The following is a 13,847-nucleotide window of genomic DNA, read 5'->3' as shown; positions in this document are numbered from 1 at the left end:
GTAATTACTTGAACTGGATAAAAAGAATTGGGAACTCTTTGTTCAAGTCTAGAGACATTTTTGAAAGACATTAAAGAGACAAGTGCTGCTAGGATTTGTGTGTGCTGGTGGAAAACAAGCAGGTGTTCTTGTGATCCAGTTCACACACGGAAAACAAAAAAAAAATACAGCACCTACCCCTTTGTTGCCTGAAACGTTGCTGCTCTCAAAGTCACAGCAGAACAAATTCACGGAGTTGAGATGGAACGAGAATATTAAAATAGCACAGTTGGGGGAAAGCAAAGTCTCACGTTTCTCTTTAATTCAACCCTGTATTTTCATTCCCTGATCTTACTTTGCGTTTCATTCTGGCAGATGGAGATGGCTACCAGGATCACCTTCTACCTGCATGTTTGGATGCAGCCTGTCAGCAGAGTGTCATCTACATCGCCAAGCGGAGTTCAAAAGAGGTACACACACAAGCAACCACTTTCACCGGTTAACCTCCCTTGTCCTGCTCAGACCTTTGCTGTCCTTACCCATCTTTCTTTTATGATTGGTAAAACACTATCCCTGTCATCTGATATACTGGTTATTGGATGGTCCTATGGGAGGGAATAATTGAATCCCAAAGTAAAAAGAAACTGCCCTCTTGTTGTCATCTGAGTTATTGAATAAAATCTACTGCGAGATTCTTTTTTATGCTCAAACAGTGCCAAGATTTATGCCACAAGCAAATGTGACCACCATCAGACTTCTGTGTCTATGGTTTATAACCCCAAAGCAACCCACATGCGCAGAAGGAGAACACACAGAAGTAATAATGAATGTCATCGTCTATGGATTGATTAAAGTTATTGAGGGCTGACAGTTTTGCCCTAAAGGAAGTGAATAAAAAGAAAGCGCAACTGCAGTGAAAAATGCTGCTTTAATGTAACCTTGGGGTGCTTTCAGACCAGCCCTGTTTAGTCCACTTTAATCAAACTCTTTAATCGTTTGCCCAGAAAGTCTAGTTCATTTGGGGAGGTGTGGATGCACTTTTGGTCCACCCTGATGTGGACCTAAAATGCAAACTCTGGTTTGCCAAAAAATGTAGGTCTTGGTTCGTTAGAAATGAACTATGGTGTGGTTCATTTCTAACTGTTGAATGTGGATCAAATGCATATTTGAATGCAAAAGATTCTGTGAAAGCGCACCCAAAACAAATGCTTGAGTCTATCGTTATGAGGTGAAACGGCTCGAGGTGTTTTACTAAAGACAAATGAGAAATCCTACAACCACTAATATCTGAAGGCCCTCCATTTTATTTACGTTTTGTGAAGAAGGGAGTTAGGCTCATGTTTTTTTGTCATTTTCTTCAGTGGTTCTTGCTGAAGAAAATGACAAAAACCACCGCAGGTGACTGGGGGAACAGGTTTCTCAAAAGGTTTGGTTCATTTGACGTTGTGAAAGCAAAACCCACCTGGTGAAAATTAAATAACAAATGTTGCAGTTTTGCTCCCCAATCGAACCGGCTCTACCAGACAATCAGGTGTGAAAACACCCTTAGTTTCTTCTGTTTGGTGAGTCTTTCCCAAAAAGACCTTTGGTTTGTCAACCATTCCATAGGGGCTCTGGCTGTATGATTTATTTCATCTACCTGCTGGAAGACAAACCTCCACTCGCCTCAGTCTCAGGTCTGACAGTTAATAACAGAAAGTCTTCCAAGATTGGATGGTATTTAGCTTTATCATCTTTCAATGGCCAGCCTGAAACCAGGTTTCTTGAGCTTAGTAAAGAGAAATAATAATCCCACATTACGTTTTTTATGACAGATTAAAACATAAAAATACCTTTGGATTAGAAATGGATACCTTCAAGTTTTTCAACATGTGAGCAACACAACAAATCTTTACCTGCAGTTCACCAATTGTTTCTCTGATACAATTGTCTATTTCAAGAAGCCAGTAGCCCATGTAGCTCACTGCAGGAGGTCTGGGCTAATGCAGTACTTCACTTTGTTTGTGGAACAATGTGAATGTGACAGATTTGCACCACACGTTTGCTCATGTAGTTTCATCTAATTAACGTGTATGCATTTAATGTAGCACATGCAAACATGTTCTTGCACCCAAATGAGCACACGTCCACTCCACGACCACCTCCATAACATCTTGTGCAATTCTCTCCATTAGCTGTACACTTTGGCAAGGGATCTCCCTTTCATTTTTTCTGACCAGAGAACTGGCATTCGCTCATTTTTAATTCCCAGTCCTCTCCCACACATGCACACGTGTGTATGAAAGACACGTCAATCCTCGTAGATGTGTGCATTCTGTAGAAATGCTTGCTTTCTTCTGTTTTTTTTTTTTGAGTCTGTCAGCAAGACCAAAAATGATTGAAAGAACAAGTGAAAGGAGGAGTGTTGTGGGAGGTGGGGAAGGGAGGACTAATCAGCACTGATGGATGAAGTAAACACACATTCTTTGTTGTTGTGTGTGAGAGACTGTCATTACTGTCAAAGAGACGGGCAAAGATAATAGTGGGCGGAGTGAGGACCAAATCCATATGTCTTTAAACTTCCACAGCTGTTTGGAACTGCTTGGGCATTCCTACAGAAAATATTGTCTTGACTTATGCATTTAAAAAATACAATCATTGCTGTTATGAATAAAAAAAATCTGTATTTTAGTATTTGTTTTTCCTTTTAAGGCATGCAGGATGTGATTTTTTTATAGTTCCTTCACGCCAAGCTTCATTTGACCAAAATCCATTTTCTACTTTTAAAAAAAACTATCGCCTTGAAATGGTTTTATACATTCTCTGATTTTTCAGATCTTTTGCTTTTGGTGTTTTTAAGTCATTGAGGCAGTCAGAAAATCATGCTATCAAAGTAGGAAAAATGTCTCTTGGCTAAAGATGCAAAAAGAAAAAAAAACGCCAACAAGAACAGGTGGAGTAGACAGAATACTTTTCTAAGATATATGGAAATAAAAATATTTATCAGGGATTCACAACAGATCAGTTAGTAGCACTGATTTACGTTAGTCAGCAACAAGTAATTTCTAATTTTTAAAGTTGATTTCATTTCATTATGCTCTAAAACTTCAAAAAGTGAAAAGTTTAAACCTGACAAGTTTTACTTTTTTCAATGAATAAATTATTATATGCAGGCATAGCCAATGTTTATTGGTTCTACAACAATATAACTACTTGAAAAGGGTTAATTCCATATTTAATAACAAAGATTGGATATTTTCAGTGCGATAATTAGTGATTAATTTATTTCTTTTAAATATTTTCAATACTGACAAAAATGGTGACATGACTTTTCCTGTTTCAAGCTTCTTGTGCACAAGTTCGTCAACAGGTTGTTGCTTGATTGAGTGAGTAAATTAGTTGATGCCAATGACCTTGGCATCAACTTAGCTTAGCTCGTCGTGAGAGGTTGAGGGGCTAAAACCCTTCCTCTGCCAACATTCCCCAGAAGGCTGTGCGGTTCTTAGCTTACAGACAAAAGCTAAATTTGCTAAACTGAATTTGCTAGTTCGGCAGTAAGTGCTACAATGAATGTCACAGATATTTATCTTAGTATCACACAATGTGGGTAGAGTACTCAAAAACTAATAGTTGTAATTTGCTTATATTGCTTGTAAATTATGTATAATGAGAGAGGTAGTTCATAGCGTGTTGCTTCTTTACACATAGCAACTGCCTACCAAGATGGCTGTCAGTTACAAAGTTCTTGAAGTGTGACATCATAAGAACTATGTATTAATATCGACACGTGTCTGTCACAATATAAATATCTAAATATCTAAACCTCAGACATTGGTGCTTGGTGTGTTTACTGTGTTTACTGTTGTTTGCTACCTTAGCTCTACCCCTGCAGTCTCTCCAGGCCCTCAGCTGACAGGATTACAGGAGTCTGCGGGGGGGCTTCCCACAGTCTGCTTCATTTTTGCTCTTTCTACACACACTGATCCCATTTATAGCCACTCAGAGCTCCTCTCTCTCTCAGACCCACACCCTCTGTAACACAATGGGATAATACCACAGACAGCAGTGTAATTGTGTGACTCAACTGTCAGACAAATTGAAGAAGGTAGACAGGGTGTATTTTTTTTTATGTCACACACTAACCAGACTGTCTGAAAGATTCCTACCAACAACAAGGAGGCAGAAATCTCAGACCATGACACTGTTATTGTTTTTTTTTTCTTATGGTTAACATTGATGCTAAGCAGTATTTATCCATTCATAATCTTTCAAAGTAAGGACCATTCAGTGTTTTTTTTTTTTTTAACATATTAGAACAAAACTGGGATTAATGTTTGGAGTAAAATGTTTTCAACATACAGCTGACACAACATACTGGAGCACTGCAGAGCTGAATATGGTTAAACACAGTAGGTGTTAATCCTGTCTGGTTTGGATTGTTAGTGGAGTGTTAGTGCTAAGAACAAGATTCTTGCTCTCTGCTCACCTGCCAGCGATGAGTGAGTGACCCAAGCAGCAAGTGTTTGGCCGGCGGCCACGTCGCCTGGCCCTGAGTCAAGGCAAATCACAAAGAAGTGATGAGCTCTGCAGACGCCCCTGCTGTTCTTGTGATTTGGCTTACGTTCACTACAGTGGAGAGCCATTTCGTTCAAAATTCAACAAATAAATTCTGTTACTGATAAATTATTTAATGTATATTCTGTGAAATAAATAAATGTCCCCATTAAAACAAAAAAAAGGAAAGCTTTTGATTAGAGAATTCCCGTACTCCAATGACATGAAAAGTCCCATTAATAGATAAAAAAGTGTAACAAAATAAATTGCCATTATGAAATGAATAAACAATGGAAAGTAAGCTCCCAATTAAAAAATATATTTGTTCTTATTTTACAGGGGGCATTGTTTATAAGGGATATTAATTATTCACTTATGAATAATAGTATTTATTTAACTTCAGATGCAAAGACTTTTTTTTTGCTCTACAATAATGAGCTTATTAATATGAGCACTCTATTTGTATGACCAATTGGTGTGATAATATGGAATATGCTTCTTGTTGGTTAAAGAAAATAACCAAGCATGTCGGAGAGATCTAGCATATGATTAATAAGCATATTTCTAAATGTAATGTTTATATATACTGTACTGTTGGTAAAAGCCCTTCATATCATCACTTTCCTAAAATAATACCCATCTTTTCTTTTCTTCTTCTTCTTTTTTTCCCCTAAGTTGTCTTTTGGCGAAATCAGCTTAATTTTATTGTCAAAATCGCTTTTGGCGGCAAAAAAGTATTTTAGGAAGGTGACGATATTTTAACTTGAATTTAGTAGCAGATGTTGGTTCGATTAGCTTTAACTCTCATTTATTGTGTTCTGTGTTTAGCAGAGAACAAAACTAATATGGTTACACAGGTTGTTTTATGATTGAATAAATCGATTTGATGAAAATTATGAGCTGTTGCAAAAATTGGGCTCTAGAAGGTTTCTGTCCTGTAGAGAAATGTTTTGCTCATCTCCAACTTAACTAGTTTAGCAACAGAGCTAATGCTTATGCGTTTAGCAAGCTGAGACCTTTTACCCTGAGGCATCAAATTTTAGCACTGTCTTCAAACAACAGGTTTATATAGAAAAAATTTTATAACTCAAATGAACTCATTCTTAGTATTTATTTTCTTTTTAACCTGGAGACAAATCAGATGTTTGAAATAATCTCAAACTTTTGTTAAAATTTTGGATGTAGGAGCATTCTTAAAAAAAAATCTAAATTTGCTAGCAAATTGTTTTATAAAAGTATGGGGGAAAAAAATACAGTTTTTCAGTAATACGGTCTTCCCAACCAGAAGAAGTTTGGATGTGTTCTTTGATTAAAGACTGTTAAAAAAATATATATATTTCAGATTGTTACACAATGCTTTTTTTTTCACTTATGTCACACATGACTTAATTAAATCACAAATGTCATGCCATAACTGAACTATATACTTTGATTCAGGTCTCAATGTCTGATACCAGGGATCACAGGAATGATGATCACTTTACACTCCATAGCTGCAGAACTTTACCAGAATCTAAAGATTTGTTGCAAACGTCCCGGTGTCGGGTTAACAAGGGCACCTTCAGTAAACTCCAGCCCTCAGCAGGCTGTCGCTGTTTTGGCAGCATGTTAGGGATGAATTAAGCGGCTCATGCAATGAGCAATATTAGTCAAAAATCTTGGTAAAAAACAGAACCTGCATAATGAGCGATGTTTGTTTTATTTTCCGTTACACGTCTTAATGCACATTGATTTATCTCATCTAACTACATTCCTTTGCTAAGCTAAGACTGAAGCTGCTCCTGTCAGTGTGAGGCAGACTACATCTTTCCAACCCTTCAGGTTAGTTGGTGTGTCATAAAGGTGACCCCAGCAGCAGGCAACAGCAACACCAACCCACCCCCAACCCGTCCATTCATCTGACAGAAAGACATGTGGATTCAGTCATTCACTGCCTCAGCTACTTCCTGAGAATCAGTGAGACCATTTACACTGAAGCTAATGACTGAACATATGCATGTGAATGGACACTAACAACCACATGTCTCCAACACTCATACTGTAGATCAGCTTCACTGATATACACTATGTGTTATCAGTGATGTTCAAGCATCACTGATCGCTGACGTTAAATTTGTGGGGTTTATTTTTGTTGTGTTCACCATTTAGTTGATATTTTTAATACTGTGGAACCTCAAGTTCAGTTTAATTTGTTGCCTGACCAAAATCCAGTCCGCTTGTATTTCAAATTATTTTTCTCCATTTAAAATAACACAAATAATTTTAATCAGTCCGATCTAAGCTTTCTATAAAAGTGGTTAAAGTTTCTGGTTCCGATGTGACAAAAGTGGGAATACTTGAAACTGTCAAGAGCTACATTTCCATTACAAATGTGCGCAAAACCTTTTCAGTACTCTGCTAATGTTGAACAAACACAATTTCACAATTGTGTAAATAAGAAACACAATTAAAATTGCATGTGAATAAGTCTGTTAATGTGACAAGTCATTAAAAAACGTGATGTGCCATAATTAATCTGTTGTTTTCTGTTAATGTGGTTTGCGTCAGTGGCAAGATCCTGTTGTTGATCATGTGACTCATGACACACGAGTCACATGGTTATTGGTATACAAGTGTTTTAATTGGAGTTTTGTGAGTTGAACCAATTTTGATATGGCCAAAAAATATCTATCTCATTGCAGCGCCAAAGCCTTTTAGTTTAATTTTTTTCAAAATTGATGTGTTTCTGTTGAGCAAATTTATTTTTTTTAAAAAATTGCTCAATAACATGGTGAATGTAAATCTACTTATTGTTAAAAATCTGTATGAAATTCGAACCATTATCCATTAAATTCCACCAACTTTCCAGACTTTTCTCTGCTATAAAAATAAGCACATATAGCTTGTTTTTAAGAATTACTTGCACCCTATTTTCAGCAGCATACTTTGAGGCATTGAAGATAAATGTTTAGTATTGAGTTACAACTTGGCACAGTCAGAGGAACTGTTGCTATGGCAAATGCTCAGGCCATGCAGCAGTGGTTATGTGGGTGAATGTCAAAGTATCATCATCATCAGAGTGAACTTCAGAAACCGAGGTTTTCCAGCACAATGTTGCATTTTAATGAAATCTCCTGTTATTGGTTTCACCTCGGTTTCTTTGGCGCTGTGCATGATTGCTGCACACAAAGACACATAATCAATACCTCATTTACACACTTACACACTCAAGCCAAAACTGGACCAACTTCCAGTGGTGCCAATGGCTACATAACTGCGTGCCGTTTCCACTCTCCCCTCCATTCTGTCACTTGCTGTTTTTTTTGTTTTTTTTTTGTGTGTGTCAGTGTTAATGTAATGAGCTTCAGTCCTTATACAACTGGGAATACAAAAGCCATTTGTTTCAGATGTTTTTCTTTATTTATTTATTTTATTCATTTAGCCATAGACGGCTTAGTCTGACAGTGTTACAGCACCTCCCCAAATCACCCCATAAATCCCATCCACCCCACCTCCCACCTACACCACAGGCCACCCACATTTTAATTTCTTGGCCTAATGAAGCGGCAGCTCTCTCCGTCAAAGTGAATCAATGGGAGTCTGCGAGCATGCTGTCGCTTTTTTTCAGTTTAGTCATCAGCAAAGTCGGGGAAGCTATCTTTTATTTATTTATGTTTTCTACATTAATAGGCTTTTTTTGTCTTGGGTTTTCATGTGTTCCTACATGCGTGCCGTACGTTTCAGTGTGTGATGCGCGCATGTCGGCGCACACAGATTCACACGGAAAGTCATTAGTGCACAGAGTTTTCCTGCTGGTAGATAAAAACTCATTTATATGCAGAATCCTTCTCCCTTCGCCATTAAAGGTATCAGATTACCTCACGAGCGTAAATCCCATCATCGTCTTCATCTCCATTAACTAGGTCATTTTGATTTCTCCACTAACGCGTTTGCATACTCCTTCTCACCCACTCGTAGCACACACACATGCTTACAAGCAATTTCAAGTCAATATTGTTGACATTTGATCCAGCAAAAGTCTGAATTACTGAGACGCAAAAGCTACGTTTGAACTAGAGATTCTTAAACAACTGATTATCCTAAAAAGATATTCACTTGACATTCTGCAGATATTTTGCTTTGGTTGTTGATTAAATGCCAGCAACTGCTGCATAATTTGTTTCAAGTGTTCCGCTTCCAAGCTGGCTATTTTAGCTCACCTTAGAAACTTTTGAGTTGTACGTGCAAGGCCCGATATGATTTGCTTTAAATTCACAACACAGATCTGCAGGCTAATAAAAACAAAACTCAGGGCAAACATTGTCATTCTGCTTTGGGGGAAAATGTCCTAAATTACTTCCTGCCTTCTGTTCAATTGCAAAGACCGTATCTTATGGCTTTCTACTTACGCTGTTGCGCTGTTATCTCCTTCTGCCAATGGCCTTTTCATCATCTGCCTTTGTTCTGCCAGAAGGTCTCACAAATTATGATAAGAAATCAGTGTCAGTAGGTAATCTTCAAGTGCCTCAGTTTATATATATATATATATATATATATATATATATATATATATATATATATATATGAGGAACCCTTCACATCCTGAGTTCTGATTTTAATTATGACCACCGACAGGTAATGTGCGTACAACAAATTACCCCCCACCTCTCGCCACAGCATTTCCTCCTCCCCCCTGCATGGATAAGCGAATGTCAGTGTCATGGTACGTGTATGTAGGCAGGAAATATCAGACAGCAAGAGAACATGTTGTCCTGAAATGTGACGTGCAAGATGCAGGATACAGGGACAAGCATTTCAGTGAATTTGACAAGACCCAAACTGTGATGGCTAGACTCCTGGATCAGAGTAGCTCCAAAACTGCAGCTCTTGTGGATTTGTGTTCCGGTTAGGTAGTAAGAATTATCAATCAAAAGAAGTCCAAGGACAGAGGAATGGAGCACTGGTGACAGAGTCACTGGTGATAATCATTGATGGATCATTGATGCACGTAGGGAGCGTAGGCTGGACCATGTGATTCGTTTCAACAAGCTGCCATTGCTCATATTTCAGAAGGAGTTATTGCTGTTTTTGCTTGAAAGGTGATATAATACACAATCCATCTCAGACCTTATTCCACCCAGGCATCTGTGGAATGTACTGGATAGGTGAGTCCAGTTCATGAAAACGCAACCTCCCAACTTACAGGACACAATGAGAGTCTCATAGAGTCTGTATCTCACTGGATGACTACCACACTGTTAAGATTGGTTGACCTGCACTGATGAAATCAGTCTTTTTCGCGTGATGACAATCACATCATTCTGTTTTCTGCCTCATGTCATCCATTCCTTCTTTTCACAACCTTCCTGGTGAACTTGTCACTCTATACATGCAAACCTGTTGTGTGATTGGTCTGAATTGCATGGTGTGTCTATTTATGGGGTTAATACATAAGATTTTAACATGTTAAAATTGTATGTATTTAATTAATATCAACGCATTCCAGAACATACTCAACTCCCATGAGATGCGGTTTTGACTCAGTGCTAGGTATGGCACATCGTCAGGTAGCACTGACAATCAGAACAGCGGATTTTCTGAGAGCTGAATTATTAAACTCCCTCTGCTCAGTTTTGAGCCGATGCAGCAGCCAAAGATTTCACCAATGCCTTCCGTTCTCTTTTTGTTTGTTTTCTTGATACTGTCCAAAACTAAAATTAGATTTTTGACTCTGCCAATTATTATTTCCTCCTCCTCTGAACTTGTGAAATCGTAATGGTCATTCTTCTGCACCATTATTGTATTTTTTACTGCTGTAAACCAAACATGACCAAACACCTTGGGATGTTTTGTGGACAGTGAAGGATCTGTATGGAAACAGCAGTTTGACTTCGGTCCAATCGATGCTGGAGGTCATAATTTTATGCTTGATTAACACGTGTCTATAAAGTTTTGATCTTTATCATCTTTAATTTCTGATCTTTCATCTTTTTCATTCTTAGTTTTATCAATTTTCTCCATATACCTTGCTGTCCTTCCAACCATTACAGCAAAGGTCATGGATATTTACCCAGAGAGCAAAATGCCATCTCTAATTTAATCAATCGACAGCTTTAATGCTTTAGTACCTTCAAATGAAGCCCTCTCACCCTGATACATGTTAAATGCTCAGTTGGTGTGCATGTGCATGTGTGTGTGTACATTTTCTGCAGTATTGACTAGATCTGGTTGATATTCTCTGGGCTTTTCCTCTCTCCTCTTCTAATCAGTGTTGAGGGGGAAAAAAGAAACAGATAGTACCCTGATTGCCTCAGGGCCTACATCGGCACAGTGGTCTGCTGATAAGGCCTGGCCGGCACAGGCCTCATGTTCCCCTGAGAGGGAATGTCATAACACAAGTGAGAGCAGACCAAAGGACTCCAAGGTAAAGCTATGGCCTGATGTATTTTTTGCCTTTAGGACTTTTGTGGGAAAAAAAAAACAAATTCAACACAATAGGTCCTGATAAAATTTTAGACATATGGACATATTAAAGTCAACTTTTAAAATTAGGTGCAGTTGCACATAGATAACAAAGCTTTTCTTTGAGTGAAATGTATGGTCTGTAATTCCTTACAGTTAGTCACATTTTAATCAAAAACAATGTTTTCAATCTGAAAAGTCTTTTTGGTGCTAAATTTTTGGACAGGTAGACATATGAGCCCATCAGCTAATAATTGTTTGTGTGTCTATATTGGTTATTCAATCATGAGATTAATGCAAACTGTGAAGTGTTCTCAGAAAGCCCTAATCATTCATGGAAGTTCTTCGGAAAAAACAACAAAAACATTCCTTCTTTACAAATGTGGACTGAGAAAACAGACATTAGTGTTGGGGACGTCTCTGCTGCTGCTACATGTCCAGCATTAAGATGCTGTTTTAGGCTTGTTGTTTGCAGATGCTGCTTCTGAATCAGATTTATAGCCATACCAGAAACTCTGCATTAAAAAAGCTAATTACATCAAAACTTTTAACATGTTAAAATCTTATGTATTTAATTAATATCAACACATTCAAGAACATGATTTTTTAATTGTTTATTACAAGAAGGATTATTCTGTTTTATAGCAAAGGTAAGGTGTCAGAAGTACTTAAAACTGATTTACCTGTAAATGACAACATTTAATGTAATCTTTATATAAATTGCTAAGAATCTCTTTAGAGCTGTGTCTGTTCAGATTAATTTCTACCGCCTCCTAAAGCTGATGTTCTGAAGCAAAGAAGGTGGGATAAGATTCCTCCACAACCGTCATAAACACTAATTAAGTTGCACCAAAAACTGATATTGATTTACACATAGCAGCAGGAATGCTTTCCTAAATCTGACAGATTTCAGTGAGTTTCTTAGTTTTCTGTGCATTTCCATGTCCTTTTTTCAAATGCTCTGTAGTTACTTCCTGTCATTAAAATACATTAAGTTCATTTGTGAATTAATTTATCTTTCACCTCTCTGTGTGTGTCGGTTATGTCAGCTGTTACTTCAAGGTATTTCTACTAAAAGTAGCACTAAAAGGTTATAAGGTTTTTATCATTTTACCAGATTTCTCTTGATTAGCTCAGTTTTCTGTTGGTTTTCTGTGAGCATGATGTGTGCTGTTGTGTATCTCAGTTGTATTACTTTTGGCATGCTGGGAATCAGATCTTTTATCATTTTCTTTTGTGTTCAGTCTTTAAATCATAGGGCTTTTTCTTCTTGACCTTGTATGTTAACGTTTATACTCGATGTTAGAGCAGAGAAAAGTACTCCCATTTCCTTAGTGGACACATAATCCAAATAATTCTAATTTGCATTATGAAGGTAATGTGTCACTATCAGCTGAGCTTCCAGTTAAGTCAACAACTGGAATGGAGCCATATATTTATTGGAAGCTTAATACGCATCCATCTTTTTTCACTCGTTTTTTTTCCTCTTCCATCTTCTCGTTACTGCTTTGAATCAGTCGGCCTGAACTGCGACATAAAAATAACTGGCATCTTCTCGTTTTCACTGCCAGTTTTAATTGATTTACCTTCGGAAATTTATGAATATGCGTGGGAGAAACCGTAATAATATGTCCATCCGGAATGAGCATTGCATCTTCTGCCAACAAATAGACTGGCAGCAACCTGAAAGCTCTCCCACTCGCTCTTTTCTTCTCTCTGGCAGCATCTGCAGCACGGTCAGCTCAAGCACTTCTATCTGCTATAGCAGTAATCATTGCTGAGCATTATGTTCATCTGGCATACAGGCAGCTCTTTAAACCACATTGCAGCATTACTCAGTGGTCACTTAATGAGAGCCTGACAGAGCAGCATTTCATTAGAGTTCCATCTAGAAAAAATATCCAGCTTGGAAGTGACTTGTTCATTCCTCTATAGCTCAATTGCACCTCCAATTATGGCTCTAAAGTAACTGTCTTTGAGGGCTAATAAATATGCTATTCAATGATTTTAAGCAAAACTAGGCCTTGTTTTTATGAGATTGTAACTTTAATGAAAAGAGTAATGACTCAGCAGTGAATCGAAGATGCATTGTGTCGGTGCAGCAGTACTCTTTGCCGTGTACCTTGGTTTTGGTTTGGAGATCTCAGTTTGGAACAACCAGAGAAGAATCCAGAAATACTTAATATTGGGTTTAGAAAAAAATCAACCTGAAAAACAAATTAAACAAATTAACATTTACTCCAGATATTTGATTGACATCAATGATTTTGACAAAGCCCTCAGCAAAATCTAATGTTTACTTGTTTCTCAATTGTTGACTATTGAATATCTTTTTGACTTTTTTGTGTTTTTATGATGCAAAGCACTTTGAACTGCTTTGTTGCTGAATAGTGATAAACTTGATTGATTTCTATAAAATGTGCCTGTTTTAAAATCATTGTCTATTTCCTAAGTAAGAGAGAATTAATATGAGAGAGAATGTAAATACTTTTTACTTTTGACAGGCTTAGAAAGTGTCTTTGTTTTCATTTTCAGTCGAGGCTCTCCTGGGTGAAAGCTGTTATCACTGTGATATGTTCTGTCACCTGAATGCATCTACTTGTGAATGTTTACTGTTATGATTCAGCATTTGTATATGTACCATTACACCCCAACTAAGAGCATAATTTGTCACCTGGAAAAATAGTGCAAAAAAAAGTCATTTTTAGGGCACTGTCATAATGCATTATGGAACAGAAATCGAGAAATAAAAATGTAGAAAATGTAAAAGTGATGGCTCAATTTTTATGAATATTTTTATTAGAAGTTTTAATTAAATCATATTTTAAGGCTTTATTTCAGCATGAATATTAATAATTAGGTCCCCCAATTTGCACCATTGGAAAAGGCTGATG

The 13,847-nt window shown here is 37.3% G+C and overlaps 1 protein-coding gene across 1 annotated transcript in view; it reads left to right on the top strand.

Moving 5' to 3' along the window:
• Positions 1–13,847, top strand: part of itfg1 (integrin alpha FG-GAP repeat containing 1) — a 152,042-nt gene that overhangs the window by 42,345 nt on the left and 95,850 nt on the right. Inside the window, exon 9 of the mRNA XM_055060071.1 lies at positions 355–449. Within this exon, the coding sequence (XP_054916046.1) occupies positions 355–449 (95 nt within the window). The remainder of the gene's footprint in view (positions 1–354; positions 450–13,847) is intronic.

The sequence above is a fragment of the Poeciliopsis prolifica genome, unplaced genomic scaffold, assembly GCF_027474105.1.
Source record: "Poeciliopsis prolifica strain line A6 unplaced genomic scaffold, Auburn_PproV2 SCAFFOLD057, whole genome shotgun sequence".
NCBI classification, from domain to species: Eukaryota; Metazoa; Chordata; class Actinopteri; order Cyprinodontiformes; family Poeciliidae; genus Poeciliopsis; species Poeciliopsis prolifica.
This window is presented reverse-complemented; position numbering and strand designations above follow the sequence as displayed.